General features: G+C 53.6%; 2 protein-coding genes across 2 annotated transcripts; one reads left to right on the top strand and one right to left on the bottom strand.

Annotated features, from left to right (window-relative positions):
• Nucleotides 1-1,838: 1,838 nt before the first annotated feature.
• On the bottom strand, nucleotides 1,839-20,462 carry SH3BGRL3 (SH3 domain binding glutamate rich protein like 3). The gene is made up of 13 exons (XM_054223766.1): nucleotides 20,269-20,462; nucleotides 19,730-19,897; nucleotides 18,184-19,335; nucleotides 14,796-14,993; nucleotides 13,624-13,786; nucleotides 10,533-12,505; nucleotides 7,958-9,608; nucleotides 7,321-7,481; nucleotides 6,951-7,097; nucleotides 5,840-5,939; nucleotides 5,199-5,575; nucleotides 3,734-3,953; nucleotides 1,839-2,185 (listed from the first exon to the last, which is right to left on the bottom strand). Exons 1-3 carry the CDS (start codon nucleotides 20,314-20,316, stop codon nucleotides 19,270-19,272), a joined length of 282 nt encoding a protein of 93 aa, XP_054079741.1. The 5' UTR covers nucleotides 20,317-20,462; the 3' UTR covers nucleotides 1,839-2,185; nucleotides 3,734-3,953; nucleotides 5,199-5,575; nucleotides 5,840-5,939; nucleotides 6,951-7,097; nucleotides 7,321-7,481; nucleotides 7,958-9,608; nucleotides 10,533-12,505; nucleotides 13,624-13,786; nucleotides 14,796-14,993; nucleotides 18,184-19,269.
• Nucleotides 7,425-16,752, top strand: UBXN11 (UBX domain protein 11; the record flags this gene model as incomplete). Its single annotated transcript, XM_054223966.1, has 11 exons — nucleotides 7,425-7,529; nucleotides 8,298-8,352; nucleotides 9,417-9,493; nucleotides 9,991-10,105; nucleotides 11,526-11,743; nucleotides 12,087-12,164; nucleotides 13,440-13,560; nucleotides 14,467-14,570; nucleotides 14,811-14,878; nucleotides 15,623-15,760; nucleotides 16,587-16,752. Coding segments are annotated over 11 exons (1,245 nt in total), but the record flags the coding sequence as incomplete, so codon positions are not given.
• Nucleotides 20,463-20,480: the final 18 nt, after the last annotated feature.

The following is a 20,480-nucleotide window of genomic DNA, read 5'->3' as shown; positions in this document are numbered from 1 at the left end:
GCCAGCATCCCCGCACTGGGACGGGAGGCCTCCTACTCCAGACACCCCCCTGCCCCAGCTGCTGGCATGAAGGATGCCCATCACCCCCTCCATCACGAGGGGGAACCACCCCACCTCCCTCCCGGGGAGCCCCGTACATGGCTCATGAAGGACCCCCACAGACAGCACCAGCGCGGGACCCTCCGGAGAGCGGCACAGCCCCCTCCCCACCAGGTCCCCCCTCCGAACTGTATTTATGTACGTGTGTAAGATACAGCCCTCCTCATCTGGGCCAGCTCTGCCTGGGTGGTTGGTGTCCTTGTCCTTGCCTGGCCACAGCCTGACAGCCCCCATGCTGGGGAGCTGCCCCCCACCCCGGCACCTTGCCCCCAGTGGCCCAATCCTGCTCCCAGGATGGGAGCCCAGTGCCCTCTAGTGTCCACGGGCCACAAGCAGCACCAGGGCCCTGGGTTTCGAGGAGGCAGGTGCAGGCCAAGCTGTGCCCCCCCACACCTCCAGAGCACTGGGGGCTGCTGGACCTCACCAGCTCCAGCTCAGGGGGAAGCCCAGCCCGCTCCTGCTGTTGGCTGGGGGGTGCTCATCGTATCGATGAGCTCTGCTTCAGCAGCAGTTAGTGTCCATGCTGCAGAGCTGCATCGTGGCTCAGGTCACTCGTCTCCGAGGTGCCCGGGACAGAGGTCTCCTCCACCTGGGTGAGGGCAGGAGCTCCCTAGGGACGTGACTCAGAGCCAGAAGGGACACGGGGTGAAAAATACAGACTCGGAGACCTCAAGCGCTTCTGTCCTCGTTGCTGGGGAGAGGAGACAGCTGCTGGCAAGGGCCCGGTTCACCGAGCAGGTTGAGCCGCAGTTTGGGGAAGAGTCACCGCACTTGGGCAGCAATCACTTATCAACCCCGCAGCAAAACCCGGCTGTTCTGGTGGCGACAGACAGCTCAGTGCCTCCCCGGGAGGTTTCCTCGGCAGACTCGAGTCCACCAAGGTCCTTACATCAGGTGTCTCCAGCTGGCTGGCGACTGCTCTGGCTTTCAGCAACAGCCGTCATCAAACCTCCACCTTTAGCCTGAAACGTGTCCCTAGTTGCCCCAAGACCTGTTCGGGCAGGAGGACGCGTAACCACAGGACTGCGGAGCGTGTTGCATGGGTACGCCCAGCTCCGATGCGGTCTCCTGCCAGGCCAGAGCCCAAACCCCTGCCTGCAGGCAGTGGTGACAGGCAGGGCTGCTCGGAGATGGCAATGCCAAGCCTACGGAACTGGCAGGCAGGGGGATATTGAGTTGCCGGGGTAATTGCTCATGAGAGCAACGCCGGTGGGAAGGCAGAGGAGACCACCACAGCATAGGTGGTGAGGGCCCAGGTGGACGCTACCAACCCTGTGCAGTCTGGGAGACCGCTGAGACACCTGGAAGCCACGGAGGGACGTCGAAACACACAAGCTCAGCCCACCCGGGCAGGCAGGGACGCTACTAAAGGGTAAAATCCTCTCAACGCGACCCCTCAGACGCCTCTTCGCCTCCGCAGCCTGAGCCTAACGGGGAGCGCACGGCTCCCTTATATAGCCCCCGCCAAGCCGGGATTGGCTAACAGCGGGGAGCTCGGCAGCAGCGGATTGGTGGAGAGCACAAGCTCCTGCGGTGGGATTGGCCAGCACTCGGTGTGCTGTGGGGGACCGCCTGTCCTGAAGGGGGCGCTGTCGGCACTGGGCCCCGTCCCCGGGCCTACGCCCGGGGCCGCGCCCACGCCCGGGGCCTGCGGTGCTCCGCAGAGTCTCCAGCGAGGCCGGGGAGGGGAAGAACCAGGGCTGAGCCCCGTTACCGAACATGAGACGAACCAGAAGGCCTTCTACACCAGCGCTTTATTTCTCAGTGCCTCGCAGCGGCTCTCCTCAGCCAGCCCCGGGGCCTTGCTTGGAGCCCGGGGCGGTGAGGCCGGAGGGAGCGGGAGCAGAGAGCAGGGAGGGGAGCGATGGAGCGATGCTGGTCCTCCATCGTGCGAGGCTCCAAGGAGGTGGCGGGGCGGGGGACGCCGTTCTGGGGGTCAGCGCAGGCGCAGGAGGAAGGCTGCGGCCAGCCCCAGGGCGAGGGGCAGGAGGGCTGGGCTGCCGCAGGGGGGGCTCAGGCTGCTTTGCGGGGAGGGACCTGTCGATGCTGTGGGGGTGGGAGGCACCTCTGCAGCCTGGCCGAGGCGCTGGAAAAGAAAACACGAAAGTCAGGGTGGAAACGACCCCCTCCAAAAGCCCTCGCCTGGCTGATCTGGGACAGAAACGAGCTGGGACCACCCCACTGCCCCTTCCCACGGGGTAGACGTGGCCTCCGGTGCCCCTGGCAGGTTCTCTTTCACGGCACACGCAGAAATCACAGTTGGCTCCGGGGTTTTCCCCAAGCTCTCCCTCGCCTCGGTGCTCTGTTTCTAAGCCAGTGGCTTCTACAAATTGGGGCGGGGGGGGAAGCAGGAGCCAGGGGGGTGGTCTCTGCCCCTCAGATGGTGGTGAGGAAGCGGTTGGGGACATGGTGGCCCACAGATGCAGGAGCAGAGCTGGGAAACACCCATGCTGGAAGCGAGGAGGAGGAGGAGGGACACCCATGCCCCTGAGCTGTCGCAAGCAGGGGTGTTGCAGGCAGTGTGTGAAATGTAATACAGCTGGGATGGTGATTTCAGGGCAGTTTCCTTCCATCTCTGAAGGTCGGCGCCTTCTAAATTAAGGTGTTCGTGTGAATCCCTCATGCCCTGGCTGTGCAGGGCCACTTTATCTGGGTTTTTTGTCTTTCCTGGGACTGCTGGTGTAAGTGGCTGTGCGTCACACCTGTGAACGGGGACCACTGCTGGAAAGGGGATGCCATTTCCCTCCATGAACCAGCCCCCACGCTGGTTCTCACCGCTCCTTGGGTCCCTCTGGAGCTGGGATGTGACCCCAATGCCCGGCTCTGCCCCCTCGCAGGCACCCTTACACTATGAGGGCTTTTGACTAGTTTGCCTGGCCACCAAAAGGTAAACACACCCTGTGGAGCCAGCAGCAGGTTGCAGCTGTGTGGAGTTTGTGAGGAAAACCACATACTGATCTGTCCCCGTTACCATCGGGCTGTAGAAAAAAAGTAATCATCCCGAGAACTGCTCCAAAAAGCATTATCCTTCCTGAAAGTGCCGCCACATTCATCCCTCCCACGCAACGGTCCCCACCCTACAGAGAGCTGACATCCACCAGCACGGCGCTGGAGCCGAGCCCCCATGGAGCCTCCTGGTAGGAAGAAAAATAACCTCCAGCGGGGAGAGGGGAGAGGAAATGGGACAGCTGTGCGCCCACCCGGCATCCCCACAGCTGTGCTTGGCATCCCCATGGCCCTGCAGCCATCCTCAATGGCCCCGCAGCCATCCTCAGTGTCCCCACACCAGGCACAGGTTGGGGTCAGCATGCAAAGGAGAGGCTGCAGAATGGGGTGGAGAGCTATGTGTGAAGGTTACAGATCTGTATGATGCTCTTAAGTAAAAAAAATACTTTGAAAAAAAGCAACGCATGGAAGTACTTAGACCATACAGACCACAGTGCAAAGCTCCTGGTAAGACAGCCAGGGTTAAAGTCAAATAGAAAGTCAAACGCTCAGGTTTCCAGCTGAAGTTCAGCAGAAATTCTCCCACCGGTTGAACCCCACAGCCCCCCAACTGCTGTCACACCCATGGGATAGAGCGGGCTGGACCCCCTAGCCTTCATGGGGCCCCAAGCCGTGGGGTTTCTCTTACCATGCAGAGGAGAATCAGGGCGAGCAGGAGGAGCAGGTGGGCGCGCTGGAGGGGCTGCATGGTCGGGGCTCGGCTCAGGGTGTGCAGTTACACTTCCTCATCTGCTCACAGTGATTGCAGTCGGAGGCTTTAAGCACAGCGATGGCCCTGTCTCACCAATCACACCTTCCTTCCCGTTTGAGCCCGGGGCGCTCTGGGGAAGTCACATCCACTGCGGATGCTGCAAGGGAGAAATTGCAAGACATGGGGATCTCCAGACAGACACAACCCTGCACAGTCCTTTTGGCTTCAATTCTCTGGAGCCATCGATCTACATCACCCAGCATGAGAGCAGCTCCTGCTCCCCAGCATGGCCACACAGCCAGCCCCGAGTGGGATATCCTGGCCACCATCTCCAGCAAAGGCAGCAAGACCCTCACCCTGCCTTTTCCCACATCACAAAATACCACCTGCAGCATGAAACCCCCCCCAGGCCGAGCTCTGCTTCTCCCTGGGGGCTGCCTGTCCTGTACCCCACACCCATGAAGTGGTTATGGGTTAAAACCTGCCCTGGTTTACTGGAAGGGTTTGCAAATCGCGGCCAATGTTTCAACAAGGGCTCCGTGTTGTGCCATGTAAAAAAATTCCTTCCCTGCAACTCAGGGCAGAAGCCGGGTCCAAGCTGTCCCTCTGAATTTCAGTTACACGCCTGGGGTCGTCTGATCCAGGCAATGGATCAGGGAAATGCTTCCTTCCAGCCCCCAGAAATCCATCTCCTCACAGCAGATCTCTGAGCACTCTCACCCACTCAACTGCAGCAGCAGGAGGAAACAAAAGGCATCTGGCTTTTTTGAGACAGTTTGAAATAAGTAAAGCTACTGAAACGCGACGAGCCCATACACCTGCTGTCTGGTTTTGTGTTGGTGAAGCACATCACAGCACAGTGAGCCTGCTGGCAGCCTCCGCCCGGAGCTGAAGACTCCTCTGTGGCAAAGCTTCACCAAATTTTATTTTTGCACTTCACAGAAGTGTCAAAACACAAGTCTCTTGGGGCCAGCCAACATCCTGTAAAAGGTGCTAAAAATCGGCCTGTTCTGCCCCTCTCCAACTATCGAGGCCGAGTTCTCTGAGCTCCCAGATCAGGACAGCAGGGACAGGCAGGACGGGTGACACACAGGGAAAGGTCTCTGGATGGCGGCAAGCGCTGGGTGGAGTCCAGAGAATCAGTGAGGAAAAAAGGGTGTGTGGTAGTACTGGGGTGAGGGAAAGCATTGCTAGAAAATAGAGAAGAGGCAGGTGAGGGAATCAGGAGGAGCTGTGATGCCTCAGGTCAGGCTGTGCCACAGCCCGCGCCTACCAGCTGGAGCTACGGGTGTGCAGAGGGTGGCTGAGGAGGGGCAGCGTGATGGCATATGGTGCTCCGGCTGGCTCCCAGCACAGGGAAACGTTTGAAGCACTCTGAAGCAAACTGAGGTCGAAAACGCACCATTTTGCGGGCCGCGGTGCAGGGCGGAGGACAGGCAGGGAGCCGTTCGGCCTGGCTGGTGGCCCGGGCCTCCCTCCTCAAGCGGCCCTCGGGGTTCGGGGAGGATGGATGACCCCTGGCACAGGCTCTGGTAGCCCCGGAGCAGCCCGCCGAGGCGCGCTGACCCCCGGTGGCACCCGAGGGGGCAGCAGGGACGGCGGCAGGTCCCATAGGCCCCGGGCCCGGCGCCCACGGCCGGGGTCCCCCCGCCATGGCCGGTGTCCCCGGGGGGCGGCGGAGCGGTGCATGCTGGGATGTGTAGTCCTCAGGCTGCCTCGCCCTCCACGTGACCGGGGCTGAGCCAATGGGCAGCGGCGCTTCGTCGCCGTGGCAACGGCCTGTAAACAAGATGGCTGCGGCGCGCTGAGCGCGGGGTGAGTGCTACGCCAGCGAGGGGGGAGCGGGGGGAGGCCCCCGCCGTTTGGGACCCCCCACCTCCCCGCGGACTGGGGAGCCCCCACACACCGCGAGGGACCCCCCAACACACGGTGCTCCCCCCCGCCCCCCCCAGCACACGCTGGGCCGCCCCCGGCACTGCCTCCCACGTCGGGCCCCCCCAGGGCCCACACACAGAGGCACCCCCGGGCGGTAAACCCGGTTACCTCCGTTATTTTGAATCCCTTTTTGCCAACGACCCCTCAAAAAGATGATTTCTACCGGCCTTCTGGGGTCTCAGAGCGCTGCACGTGAGGGCGACAGGCTCTGCAACAACACCAGCTCGAATAAAACTCCCCGAATTTCTTACGTGCTGCCTCCTGGCCCGCATCGTTCCCCAGCAGGTACCAGCGGTGTTGGCCAGTCATGGTTCATATCGTGTTTGTGTTTCCTCCGTTTCAAGGGGAGAAGAGTTGCACCGCTGCACCTCACTCACCTGAGTTTTCACACCACCCCCCCCCTCTGCTCTCAGGCAGCTCCCACAGGCTGCAACTCAATGATTTTAATTGTTACTACAAGTTGTGGGTGTACAAACACCCACTCCAGCCAGAAAGCAAGGGTGTATGGACTGAGAAGACGGGCTGATAAGAAAAAGAGTACAGTTTGGAGCTTTTTTGGACAGCCTTTTCAATTACTTTTTTAAAAATTTGCCCATCAAGCAAATCCTCCCAAAGTTAATGAATCTAGGTTTTATTTTTACATATTATCCCCTCTTATTTTTACTAAAAGGGCAGAGTGGTCCAAGTTCATTACCTCCACTGCTAAGGTGTTTTTTTTACCATCCTACATGTTTTGCAATGATTGTAGCTCTTTCTCTCCTACATGTATCCAAAATCAGATAAGTAACAAAAGGTTTTCACATCCTCAGCAAACCCTAGAGCACGTTTGAGCCTCATCTATTTTTACAGTTCCATTTTAGGTCACATCCTTCCTACTAGATCTTAAAGCAAAAGCTCCCTTTCCACTCCCAGTGAAGTTTGCTGCTTCTGTTAATCCCAGCGTTGTGCTTTTTGTTAAAATAGCTAAATATTACCCCTTTTTGCCTCACTGTGCAGCGCAGGATGCTCCGTACTAGCGTCATGGTCTCTTTCTGCAAGCTCCATGCTGTGTTTGCGCTTTCCAGCTGCTGAGATTGTACCTTCCCTTGAGTCCTGGCTCATAATGAGTGCCCACATACACTCATTAATTAGTCAGAGTGCTTGTGGGAGTGAATGGACCGGGCCACCCTGCTTTCTCCTGCCCTCTCTTTCCCTCAGCACAACCCCAGTATTTCTTTACCTGCTTTTGGAGAAGTCGTATCCAAAACGCTGACCTGTTTTCTTTCTTTCATGCTCTTCATGCCTCTTCTCAGAAGGTGACAGCCTGTCTCCTAGGACAAAGAATCCAGCGCAAAGCAGCCTCCCCTCCTGCTCAAGGGGGACAACACTGAAAAAGAACATGCAGGGTAAAGTCCCTCAATGATTAGGGGATTCTGGGCCATCACAGTTTCTCAGTGACAGCCTGGTGGACTCGATACCCCAGGCCAGGGCTAATTCCTGTGGTCCCTCTCTTGCATACACAGCGTGCTGTTGGTGACACTGCCGTGTCCCTACCAGCCAGGAGCCAAGGGATTTCTACCCAGTACCCCCAAAAGGTTCCCTTTTCCTACCTGCTGTGGCAGAACAGGAATTCTTGTGTGGGGTCCCCTATGGCACAGATGAGCCTCCAATACCGATCGCCATTTTAGAGAGCTAACACATTGTATTTGTGCTTTCAGGTGCAGATCACACTGACATGGACCCCATGTCCTCCATAATGCAAAAAATCACTCTGTTGGGACAAAAAATAAAGAAACAAGCACAAGAAATTCAACTGAAGGTAAAAATCCTGCCCCTTACTGAACCCACTCTGTGCCCTACTTTAATGATTGAAGCCACAGGAGCGTCACACCTGCTCAGACCTAGTTTGGGCTAAAACAAGTGAATCTGTAGCCTGCTCACACAAACAAGCCTTTGCAAAGCAACAGAGCAACTGTATCAGTCCTTGGGGTGGGAGAGTGGACAGTCCCTGCTGTGACTTCTTAAAGACTCTCAGCACCCTTTCACTGATATCATTAGCTGTTTGGCTTCAGACCTTTCTTTTCTTCCTTTTCCTTTCCGAAACAACAGCTGCTCACACAGTAGAGTCATCCTGGAGCAGATATCTTTGTGGTCCTGCAGCTTAGAATAAATACCCTTCTTTTTTTTTTTTTTTTTTTAAGAGGCAGCTGCAGAGATGCTGGTTTCATTTCTAGATCAGCCACTTACCGCAGGTCAGAGCACGAGCTGTGCCTGAGCAGGAAGCACAGGGGGCACAAGTCCGCGTGGCTGCCTACACCTTTTGTGCAGATGGAGAAGGGGGAGATAGGTCAGCACATCCCTTTCCTATTCTTGGAGCTGTGTATTTATATCCCACCCCTCATTTGAGTCTAATTAAGGTACCTGTGAGGTGATACAGCCTTTCTGACCCTTATTTTGCCTGTCTCCGAGTGGGGTGAGAGTACGTGCACCACTGACTCAACAAGCCAGGACTAATTATGCAAACACTGCCTCAAGGTTCTGAAGGCCAAGGAACTAAACAAGGTCATTATCTGTTCTGGTCCTCAAGGATAAGAGGATTGCTGAACTTGAAGAAAAGATGAAGACTCTTCAGAAAGGAGAAGGTAAAAATTGTTCTACCCTTGGCACCTTGCTCCTACCTGGGGGAGAGCTACAGAGCTCCTGGTACTGCAACAGAGCAGGCTTGGAGACCTCTCTGAGCCACCCTTGCCTTAAAAGCCCAGGAGCCTCTTCGGTGAGTGGTATCAGTTACACACACGTGGTACTGTTTGCCAAAGCAGAGCCGCATGATATACTTGTGGCTTTTAGGCAGCTTTTCTGGTGCAGTGCAAATTATTTCCTGACCTATTTTCTGTGGGTTACTAAGTTTCCATGAGCACACACCAACCCCACAGATATCTGAGGATGGTCAGAAAAAAAGAACATAAAAAAAAAAAAAAATACCGCAGAGTTCAAACAGGCTGGAAAAACAGAGCTACTCACAGCTAAGCACAACCAAAAATCTACTCGGAGTCTCCAACGGTATTACAGGTCCAGGCTCACTTGTCCTGTAAGGCAGCCTAACTCTAAATTGAACCCAGCTTTGAGTGAGTCACTGAAGGTCTTTCCCCCCATTCCGTTTCTTGGAATCCAGCAGCTCTCCAGCTGAGCCCTGACACGTTTCCTACAATGCCTGAAGTACTTTGTTAGCACAAAGCTGTGGCAAGTTCTCCATTTCCTGAGCACATAACAAGAACATGCCTGTCAAACCACAAACATGTGTTTTGTACCTCATCGTGCATCATTCTAGCCATTCAGCCTAGGTTTCTGGATCATGCTTCAGTGGACACCTGCTCATTTTTTTAATAGGTCCCTTAAGACTGAGTAAGCCAAGCAATTCTCATTGTATAATTGCAAACAGCACTGCTCACATAAGCTTCCCACAGCATAAAACTTCACCAGTATCACTCGCAACTATCTTCTAGTCTATCAGCATCTTTATCCAACTGCTGCAGGTTGAATTGCCAGGGACCAGCCCGCAGAGCTCATGTTCAGCTCCTGTGTCGTACGGGCTTGAGTTCACTTAACGGTACAGGCGGGTACTGCTGGGGCACCTGCGCTGCGTACAGGGGTTATCTATAGCTCTTCTTTAAGGCTGTGCATAGAAAAAACAAGTCTTCCATTTCAGATGCTCCTGACTCATCCACAGTGGAGGAACTGGAAAGTAGGTGCCTTCAGCTGCAGACCCAGGTCTGGGAGATGGAGGTGAGACACTTGCCCTAAGCCATCTGCAGCTTTGGTTTGAGATCGTTGCAGTCCCAAGCTGCTTGGTCCTTTTCAAGCTGCCACTTTGATCATCACAATTCTTCACCTCACACCTCTGAAAAGAAAGAACAGGTTGGACGTGAGCTACAGGGCAGTTAGAGGTTTTTTTTTAATACACAAACATTTGTGCCTCCTGCAAGCCTCTTCATTTTGATTTCTAGGACTGCAGAAATATTCTTTACAGCTACTACAGCCTTGGGAGATTACTGGGTCACTACAGATACTTTCATTCTCCCTTTTGCCTACTACTAGTAGAGCTGCTACTACTACCCTGCCAGTGACATTGTCTGTCTGCCAGGGCCAAAAAAACTCAAGACAAACCTTCTCTTTCACCTCTCCTTCTGCTTCTCATGGTCACAACTGACGACTCTCACGCTTCTGTTTCTAGTTTTCTAAAGCTCTGGTCTACAACACTGACTTTTACTTGCCTCTTACAGCAGTTTTTAAATGACTATGGTCTGATTTGGGTTGGAGAGAGACATGAACAGCTGGAAGATTTAGAATCGCACAAGGATGAAGAAGAGCTGCCAGCAAGGAGCCTCTGGAAGCCAGGTAAAGCACCAGCACTCTTTGCTGAAGCAGCTATCCTAGCTCCTGCTGCATGCTTAGAGAAGGTATGATACTCCCCCAGGGTAGAGAGGCATCCAAGACCCACAATTTGGGTCTTCAGAATCTGTGATCCTGTACTGAGGTCTTCACACCAGTCCATCTCAGGGACACAGACATGGAGCAATTTAACAGGAGCTAAGCCAGGCAGAACGTTGGTATTTTATACACCTAAATTTTGTAAGCCTCATCTAGGGGAAGAGGAAAGAACCCGGTGGCTCAGCCATTTGGAAGGATACCCTTGCAGCAGCTGCTTCCTGAAGAGTTCCCATACTCTAAATGTTTGAAGCTTGATTGCTCTAATAACATTGACGTAAAATGGGTGGAAAATGGAATCAGATGCTTTGTTTATATAGTAGCTGTAGTAACTTACCCATATTGTCTGGCTCCATCAGAGAGTATTGTTTGCCCTTCCTCCCAACCACCACGTGAGTGGTTTAATTGAGGCCTGATTGTGCTGTATGGGGTCCAAACATATTTGGCAATGGCTTCTTAGGAAGTGGTAATGGAGAAAAAAAAAAGAATAATATTTGGCCTGTACGGTTAATGCTGCTTCCTAACCACCATGCAAGTATTGGCTAACTAATCTTTCCCTCCCTTAGATGCAGGAGGGTAGAAGACGACGGAAGCAGTAGAAATAATTTATAATGTTTTCAGCTCACCCTTTTTAAGGGAGGTTTCCCCTGCCCCCCATTATCAAATCATAAAAAAGCAGAACAGAAGATATCAAAGCCTTTACCTCTGCCTACATCTCTTCTTTCATTTCCTCTTCTGATTTCATTCTGTCCCATCACAACCTCTTTTACTGCTTCACCCTACCACCCTCCTCAAGCACCCAGATAAACATCCTCAGCAGCGCCCCAGCAAGAGCGAGCAATCTGCTGGTGGCGAGCAGCCGGCTGTGTTTACCCTGGCATTTCTACAGCGAGCCTGCCCTGATCCATTTATCCAATCTAGTTAATCCAACTAGTCGAGTTCCTCACTCTGTGCATTTTACAGCACCGCATTAAGGGACGACACAATGCTCTTGAAATTACAACCAACAACAAGGAGCCGAGTGTGGTCTCTAAAGAGCTGGCTGCTCTGTAGCTGGCTCTGGAGTTACATGAACTTGCAGCAAGAGGGTTGTTTCCCTGCTGCCCTGCCCTTGTGGTTTCACACACACCCATGTAAACCTGGCAACGCCGCACCACAGCAACGGTATTGCACCACACTTTGCAAAAGAGCGAAAGGCGAAGTGTGGAGAGGCAGCACAGACAGTCCCAAAGCGCTAGGACTCATATGCACCTCAAATGCATCCACACAGAGGTGGAAGTTGCTTAGCTGGCACCCCCTTCCCCATGTAACTCTAATCCCTTTGCCACAGGTGAAGCAGTTGTTTCCAAACACCAGATTGATTTTGATTTAATCTTGGAAAACGTGAAGGATTTGAATGTGCTGGCTGGAGAAGGCATTTCTCAAATCGAGCACATGCCTGGGGGTGCTCGGCTGAGACAGCCAGAACCTCTCCCTCTTACGCTGTATCAAAACGGGATCGTCATGTTCGGCGGACCCTTTCGGCCCTATGAGGACCCATCCACACAGGTATGGAAAGGTCTGTACAGGAATGAGACTTAGAACCATCCTGCTGTCATTCACTAAGCCTCAGGAAAGGGCATGTGTAGGAATAGAGCTTGCGAGCTTGTCCCAGTCACAAAAAGGAGCAGCTATTGAGACCCCCAGCTTCTCACCTGCCATTCCCATGGTGCCTTTAAAGACTTCTATATCATTGTCTAATAATTTTTAGAGATGGAGATTCTGGGTCTTTTTTTGCAGACTTTTCTGCATGGCAATAACAACTCAAATAGGAACATCCCAGAAGGAACGTATCTGTCATGAGATAAATAGAAAGTCTGAGGTATGACCACGAGCTCTCATTTTGTTTCAGCAATGCCTGCAGGATATTATGGATGGCTATTTCCCTTCAGAGTTGCAGATGCGCTACCCAGATGGCGTCCCTTTGCAAGTAAGCAGCGCAAAACCCTGTTTATCAACTTTTTGGATGAAACTGCTCTCTTGCCTCCCAAGAAAATGGTTCACGTTTCTTTCACCAGTCTGCTGGATGCTCTCCACAGCAAATTAAGTTTGAGGTTTCTGAATACAGCATACATGCAGCTTAATTCTGTGTATGTTTCTCTCAGGGAGAGGGTGGCTGGGAGCACACCTGCTAGAGCCGTTACAGGAAGTAAGTGAGCATTTTGGCACCAGGACTGAACGGTTTCTCTGCCTCAGTGAATCTTGGCTGGGAACAAGACTTCTAAGAGCATAGCAAGCTTTGTAGAAGTAGTACGTGCAGCCTCTCAAGAGCTGTGTAACAAAAAGGAGAAAAAAAAAAAAAGTTCTTAAATAGTTCCCCCTGGAAAAGCTTTTAAAAACAGCTTGAACAAGTATCTCTCAAGGAGGATGCCGGGAGAGTTTATTTTTCTACAATTTAAATGGATTTGGCCACCTGAGGTTCTTTTGGGCCCCACTTTTTGTTTTCTCAGAACTGGCAAAAAGCCAAGGCCACATTTTCAGGCAGAGAGCCTCAGGGGACCCTAATCTAGGTCTTCGAGTGCATCCGAAACGTAAGCAGGCACAACCAGAAGGGTGCACCTACCCACTGCCATGAAGAAAGCAGGGCACAACTGCACAGGTGAGGATGAGGTCAGGACAGCCAGAGCGGGCTGGTAGGTGTGGTAGTTAGAAAGTCAGGTGGAAGAGGAAGGAAACGTGCAAGGTTCTTGTGGCTGTGCACAGCTGGCCACATATGGAAGCCACGGGACAGTACAGTAACCTGGGGTAAATACGGACACAGAGCGCATCCGCCTGAGAGATGGCCAGCCAGGTGTAAGAATAACATAAGTGGAACCCAGACAGAAAGTCTGCCCCTATTTATACAGCTTTCCCCACTGCTGGGGGCCTCAAGGTAGCACTCTGCCATTCTTGGTGTGTCAGAGCCATCTGACAGTCCCCGCTGCAGCTTCTTACTGCCAAATCCCTCTCCACCCCCAACGTGCTGCTTTTGCATCACTTTCCACCTGGAAAGCGTTTTCAAGTGCAGAAGCAGAGACAGAGGAAAGGTCAAGTGCAAGCAGAGTCTGGACAGCCGGAGCAGTTTCTGACGAAGCAGCTCTCTCGGTTTCATTTAGGGTTTACAACTCTTGGTTATTGGTGCCGTGGTTTATTTCGCTCTGATACAGTGAGAACACGCTTGTACAACAGTCAGATTTGCTTATGGCAGGTGGCCTTAATCCAACAGGTCACTGACAGAAGGGACGTGGTATTTCAGGAGAGACACCTTCCAGGGAGTTTTCCTGGCCATGGCCAAGTGGTTGGCCATTCAAAATCCAGCGAGGTGCAGGAAACCACGGAGATACCAGGTAAATTCTTAAGCCTGCCTCAAAACTGCAGCTAACTCCCACAGAGGAGAATCAAAACCTTACCGGGGCAGTCCAGCTGGTAGGAGGGGAACCCTGCAGATCTGGGCTGGGGCAGCTTGCAAACAACCTTCGGTTCTCCTACAAGCTCGTTCCATAAAGGCAGACATCTTCAAGCCAGACTGATCTTAACTGTACTGAATATGGGACAATTCCTCTTCAGACTTTCCTAAGAAAATATGGGACATAAAGTGAGGCCACAGATTCCTCGTTTTGCTTCTAGACTCTATCAGTCTGTGTAAGAAATACCTGTCAGGGTTGGAAAGTCAAATGCAGTCACGTAGACAGAAAATAGTGTGTTTGTGCATGCATAACTAAACAATCCAAACATGCATTGCCCATCAGCAACATCTTCCTATTTGTATAAAACTGTACTACTTGCTCATTCATCTCAAGGCCATTCACAAACAGAAGTTGTGCTAAATGTTTCCTTTATCCAAGTAGTAAAAAACCATAATTGCCCAGTGCCACCACAGAAAAAGGAACGGACGCCTACAAATACACCCTAACAAGATGAAAAATTTTCCAAGCCCGTTAAAGTTGTCATAGTTTCAGTTTTCCCTGTCCACGCAGGGCTGACCTGGTTTCTACCAGTTGTGCATCCCAGCTGCGTGCTGAAGAGGCTGCACAGTTGCTCACTGTTGATGTTGACAAACAAACATTTACCAGGCCAGAAAGTGGGACAAGCTTCGATGGGGAAGATGAGAACAATCTCAGCCTAGCTAGGGGAGGTTAGAGCTCTCCCTGTCGGCTGTTGTGCTCTTTTGTTTCACCAAATCACCCTATTCTGGGGGAAAATGGTTTGTCAAAAAGGTCGCACATGGACACATCTCCCCTCTGCTCCGGCAGGTCCCAAAGTCTCCTTGGAGCAGCTTCTCAACAAGTTTTCAAAGTCCTCAAAACACGGAGGAGAAGTGACTGGTGCCCAAGGCTCAGCCAGAGCAGCACAGCAGGTACAAGTGAACCCCCCCAAACACCCATAGGATGAGGCTGGCAGCAATTCCCTGGGCTCAGCGCCCTGCACAGCACCAGCACCCCCTCCTCGGGCCTCTCGGCTCTGTGTAACCTCCTCCTCCCAGAGAGGCTCCACCAGAGCACACGTAGCACTTTGGCACCTGCTCCTGGGCTTTCCTGGCACTGGTTGCTCTCCGTGCAGAGCAGGCAGCGGTGACACTCACCTGGTTTGCTTTCAGGGTGCTGGTGGGGTGCGGAGCAGCCAAGAGATCCTGGTGGAGGCACCCAGGCTGTCTGCCCTGGAGAGGTACAGGCCCCTTCATCCCTGCCCTGTCAGGCTCTCATCTTCCTCCTATTTCTTCACTGAGGGTTTATTTCAGGGGGTTTAGTTGAGGAAGTAAATGGACTCACCCCTTTGATACCTTAGAAACAATTAGAAAAAAAGGCCAAGTTTGGTCTTTTGGGAAGACCACCAAATTGTTCATGGTAAGCCTGCCATCTTTTACATCTCTAACAAAAGCTTCTGTTGTTCAAAATATTACTTACTCATTGCTGTGAAATACTTTTCCCAACAGCAAGCCAAGGCCTAAGAGTTTGAAACTATCTAAAAAGCTGTTTGTGGTCATGTTAAATGGGAGAATTCCTACAGGAAACTGATGCCCAAGCGGGAGGTCACACTAACAACACTTTCCACTCATAGTCTTCTGGCAAGGCAAGACCCAAATAGCTAATGAAAAACCCCCATGCAGATTATTTTTAATCAAAAAAGTAGGGCGAAGTACTTATCAGTCAGCCCTGATCTAAAATGAAAAAGCTAAAAAAGGTCAGCAACCCTCCTTCTGAGGCACCTTTAAGCAGTGAAAACAAAGCAGCAGTTTGGTCCATGAGTTGGTCTGCTCGCCTGCAACCAGACAGGGCCTTGTTCATCTCAAGGACGTTCCCAAACGTGGAACACCTCTCCCCTGTTCAGATCACCCTGGGTGATCAGCCCAGGGGCTCTGCCACCAGCAGAGCCCTCACTCCTCAGCTGAGGAGGTTTTCTAACCTCCAGGGTGAAGATGGATGAAGTTTCTGCCCCTGATATCTGCACCCTCCGCATCAAATCTGAGAGCGGGGAGCAGACGTACATCGTAAAGATGCTGTTCACAGAGACCATAGGGGACCTGCGCCAGCACCTTGCCCACGCCAGGTAGGCCTAGGGCTTCCTCCCCTTCTTCCCCACCGGCTCCACAGAGCCCCAGGGAAAGTTTCTCAGCGGTGGCTGAAGGCCCTGGCGCTCTGCTTCACACAGATCAGCCTGAGCTGAGCAGGCTGAGGGTGACAGTCCCAGGAGCTGCTGGGCACCCTTCTGCTGCTTTAGCTCCACCACCAGATACGCTCTCTGTGCAGCACTGCCAGGGTGACACTTAGCTCAGAGCATTTAATCCCCACCTTTCCCAAAAAGCTGATGCAGCAGCAGAGATAAGCCTCTTTTGTCCTCTCAAGATTGCCATCTGACCCAGGTCCATCACTGCCTTTGCCTCCTTCCAGCTGCTCAGCAGCACTCGCCCATTCCCAAGGCATTGGTGCAGCCTGAAGTTGAGCTGCAGCCTTCAGCTTGGCTGACGGAGCTGCTGCTGGACAAACACCACCCTTTGCTCAGCCAGCTCTGTGTCCCAGCACACTCAATGCTGCCCAAGGGCTTTGGGGACAGTTCCAGATGATTGAAGGGACCCCGTTGCTCTCCACTCTTCTGTTGCAGGCCGTAGCTCTGGCCTTGGTCCGAGCCCACGATGAGCTCACTGCTGTTGGGATGCAAGAGCCTCCTTCCCCACCGCAGCTGTGCAGCCTGGAATGGCTGCTCTGCGCCTGGCTGTCTTCAGTTTGGGCAGGAAGCCCTTTTTTTCTGCTTGGCCTGTGCTTGTGAAACAGTCTCTCCCTCTGCTCTTACCTAACCACAGCTGGATCAGACAGAGCATCTCAACAAAACCTTGGGGGATCCTGTATGTAGGAAAGATTGTGCTGTTCTTTCCTAGGGGTGGAGACTCCGACACGTATGAGATCATCAGTACCTTCCCCCAGAGGGTGTACGCAGACAACTCCAGGAGCCTGCAGGAATGTGGCCTGATCCCCAATGCCTCCTTGCTGCTGCGGAGAAGAGACCCCTCCCAACAAGAGGGGACAGGGCTGAAAACAGCTTAACAGCTCCTAGCAAGAGCTGCTTGCCCCAAGCTCTGCAAGAGGAAGGAGCTGCCTTGCACCGTTAGCTGTGTTATAACCTACCCTGGCTGGGAATAGAGGAGAGGGTTGTCTTTCCAGATTTAGTTTCATTGCGCCATTACCTGGGACAGAGAAGAGCTCAGAGGCAGGGGTTTGGCCTCCCTTTGGCAGCGGGTGCCAAGCCCAGCCCTGCTGCCTCGTGGGTGGATGCTTTTCCCCAAGACAGGTGGGCTTCTAACACAGGGGCATTGTATCAGCTCAAACCCCAGCCCTGGTTTCTCACCTCTGCTGAAGGTTACACAGGCTGATCCCTGCCCAGGGAAGGCCGCCAGCTTTACACTGTTACTGGGCAGTTGCTTAGGTGGGCTCAGGGATTCTCTATAGCAGGACAGACAAACAGCCAGGGTCAATTTGCTTTCCACACACAGCTGGTCCTCAGAGATTTCAACTGAACTTAGACCACAAGAGAAACAGGCTCAGTTATACGGTCCCTGGTGAAGCTAAACTTAAAGGCCTTGAGCCATTGCAATGCTGGGACTGAGCCAGACCCATCTCAGCCAGGAGATCCTGCTACTGGGTTTCCTGTACGTGAACAACTCCTTCCCTTGGACAGCCCCCAGCTCCAACGGGGCCCAGGCTCACAGCCACGCTGAGCCTGCCTGCGACAGCCCCAAGCTGCCAGCCTCCCCTCCCTTCCTCAGCAGCCTGCTGCAGCCAGGAGCTGGATGCTGCAACAGGACACCATGTCATCGGAGAAGAGCATTATCCCTTTGCTGCTTCTCCGCTGAACCCTGAGTAAAGCATCTTCTTCCCTCTCCCGTGGGCTGGGGCTGTGCTTTCCCCAGTCCCCTTCCCCCTGCACATTCTTCCTGTTTGAGCTGTGACAAGCTCCCACTTGACTCCCAGCTGACGACACTCCCACTTGTGCGAGGCAGCCCCTTCTGGCAGGTTCCCTTTTAGCAGAGACCCAGCCCTCATTAAATTGTTTTATTGGGAGCCTTTAAGTTGCAGTTTCCACTTCCATTAAGATTGCAAAGGCGCAGTTGCTGTGGAAGGGAGCAGGATGCCCAGAGCACTTCCCAGACCCCTCTGACCAGAGCTGGACCCTGGGCAACTCAAATACTGGAACCACCACTCATGCAAACCAGCCCTTTCCACAGGCTCTCCATGACCAGTAACTCAATCCCCACTACTCTACATTAGTTTCCTCCTTTCTGCACCCATAGCAGGTATAGGGGTGTACAGGGGACCCTCCTACAGGGCAAGCTTTTCCACTGCCCCTCTATATCCTGGTCCATAACCGACCGGGTAGTCTTTGTACCAGGGGTTCGTTTTTCACTCTCATGTCTGGCTGAAGCTGTCCCTCCCCCAAGGCTGCTGTTCTTACCACACAGAGGAATGCTTGAGAGGTACCTGTCACTACTGTGCTGTAGGATATTCAGATAAGTCCTGTGAGCCTCTGATTAGCGGCAGCAATCTAAGGTGTTAAGATCTTTGTGTCAGGCTGCAGCAGCAAGTACAACTGACTCAGGTTCTCTGAGCTGGAAGTGACTCACAATCTCTACGTAGGGTGACGTTTAACCTGTAGCCAAAATAAAACCAAACTGAAAAGAAACCCACGAGTACCGACATGAAAGGTACAGTAACATTTAATAGCATCTCGGAAGACAACACTGGTTATAAACTTGCTTTTTGGCAGGAAAACAAAATGCACTTGGTCCAGGTTGCAAAAAAGCCAACTCAAAGAGGAAAGGTAAGACAGCTGGAGCATCAGCTGTTCTGGAGCAGCCCTGAGCCATTAACGCTCACGAGGGAGCCCTGGCACTGCATCCCAGCGGAAGGCAGACAGAGCAGTGCGGGTCCCACTTCTAGGGCCATCCATCCTCCCCAGGCAGCTGCAGAGTGACACCAGCCTTCGCCCCCGGCCTTCTCCATGGTGGGTGGTCAGACCCCAGCTTTGTGCAGTATTTTTGCATTAAATTAAAACAAACAAAAATCAACTTAGTTGCCATAATATCTGCAGTTGAGATGAAAAAAAAAAAAAAGAAAAAGAAAAAGGAAGTGAGGCAGCAGGATTTACAATTTTAACAGCAACTGGGAGAAGTGGAAAGTAACATGCAACCCTAAGCCCTTCCCTCCTGAAGCAGAAGCTCTCCCTGCAGAGGAGAGGGCTGACGGACGGCTGCACTTCGCACAGCCCCAGAGGCTTTGCTGTTTACAGAGGCACTGGAAGCTGCGGTGTGAGCCAGGCCCAGCTTTGTTGAAAGGCCATGCGCAGCGAGCGTCAGACTTTCTTTGGATCCCTCTGAAATGATTATCAGGGTTAGGCAGGAGGGAATTGTAGGCAGCTGCAATGAGTAGTTTTGGTCATGGGTTTCCCTATGCTGGGATACAGGTCATGGTGCCAGGACAGCGCTGACAACCTGGAAGTGAAGGTGGTCGGAGATGAGGGTGCTCAGGAATGCAGGTAGAGTCCAGGACGGGAGAGGAGCCTGGGGCTCAGGCCAGCTTCAGGAACTCCTGCAGGGTGTTTTGCTCCACGGCTTCCACAAAAAGCTCGTAATCCTGCAGGGAAAAGCCACACGGTCGCTCACAAGGCAAGAGGGAGCTGCATGTTCCCAAAGGTCAGGCAGCACAGGGTCCCCTAAGCACGCAGCACAAACTGGTTCACAGCACGGGTGACAGTCACATGGAGCATGACAGGGCAAAGCAGGGACAGCCCCGCACAACACAGCCCCCCCTGCCCATGGTCACCCAGAGTCCCCCCGCCTCAGTCCCATTTTTCACAAGCCACCATGCTCCAAACACCCGTTAGCCCTGGCAGCAGAGACAAGGCGCACCTCATGATGCCTTCTGAAAGGCTTCTTGACACCATTTGTACCAAAACCAAGGGGACAGAATTATTGCCCACCACCCAGTCCCCATGGTGGTTATCCCCAGCGCAGAGCACAAGCCTTACCCCACAGTAGTGGTCTCCGTTGACGATCTGGGGCGGGATGGCTTTGGGGTTGCCTGCCTTCGCCCTCATCTCCTCCCGGAGAGCGTTGTCCTGGGAGATATCCACCAGCTCATACTTGATGTTTTTCCCATCGAGGATTCTGGTTACTTCGCTCTGTTGGGATTTGATCTGGAATCCGGGTGGGAAAGGCAGGTTATGGGGAGCTGGAGAGGAGCCCGATGGGTGGGCAGGCACCCCAGCGTGCTAGCCACACTCAGCACAGCACTCGCAGAGTGACCGCTCCTTACGGGCCACAGTCCAGTCCCCACCTGGCCACCGGGCGCGGTCCTGCATGGGAGGGGGGGGTCACCCAACACAGCGAGATGAATTCGGGGGAAAAAGGGAAAAAAGGAAACGGTGCAGCCTGAGCAGGGGAGGGGACACCTGGGATAGGGCGGGGGGGCTTCGCAACTCCACGGATTAGAGACGCCCACCCCAGGGAAAAGGGACACCGGGGCGCCCAGCCCTGCCCCGCCGGAGCACCCTCCGCCGCCGCTCACCTCCCGGGATCCGGTCACCGAGGTGCTGTAGACCTTGAGGGTGCTCATGCTGCGATCGCGGCCGTTCCCTGCGCTCAGCCCGGCGGAGGGAGGCTCGGAGGGAGGGAGCGGGCGGCCCCGCCGCCGCCCGGCATGTGACTGCGGGGACCAATGGGGCCGGCGGGCCCGGGCATGCGGCCTCGGTGGGGCCCGGCCCCGGCCCCCCCGCCCCG

This window comes from Rissa tridactyla, chromosome 18 (assembly GCF_028500815.1).
Source record: "Rissa tridactyla isolate bRisTri1 chromosome 18, bRisTri1.patW.cur.20221130, whole genome shotgun sequence".
Classification (NCBI taxonomy): Eukaryota; Metazoa; Chordata; class Aves; order Charadriiformes; family Laridae; genus Rissa; species Rissa tridactyla.
The sequence above is the reverse complement of the archived record's forward strand: the minus strand, read 5'-3'. Positions and strand labels throughout refer to the sequence as shown.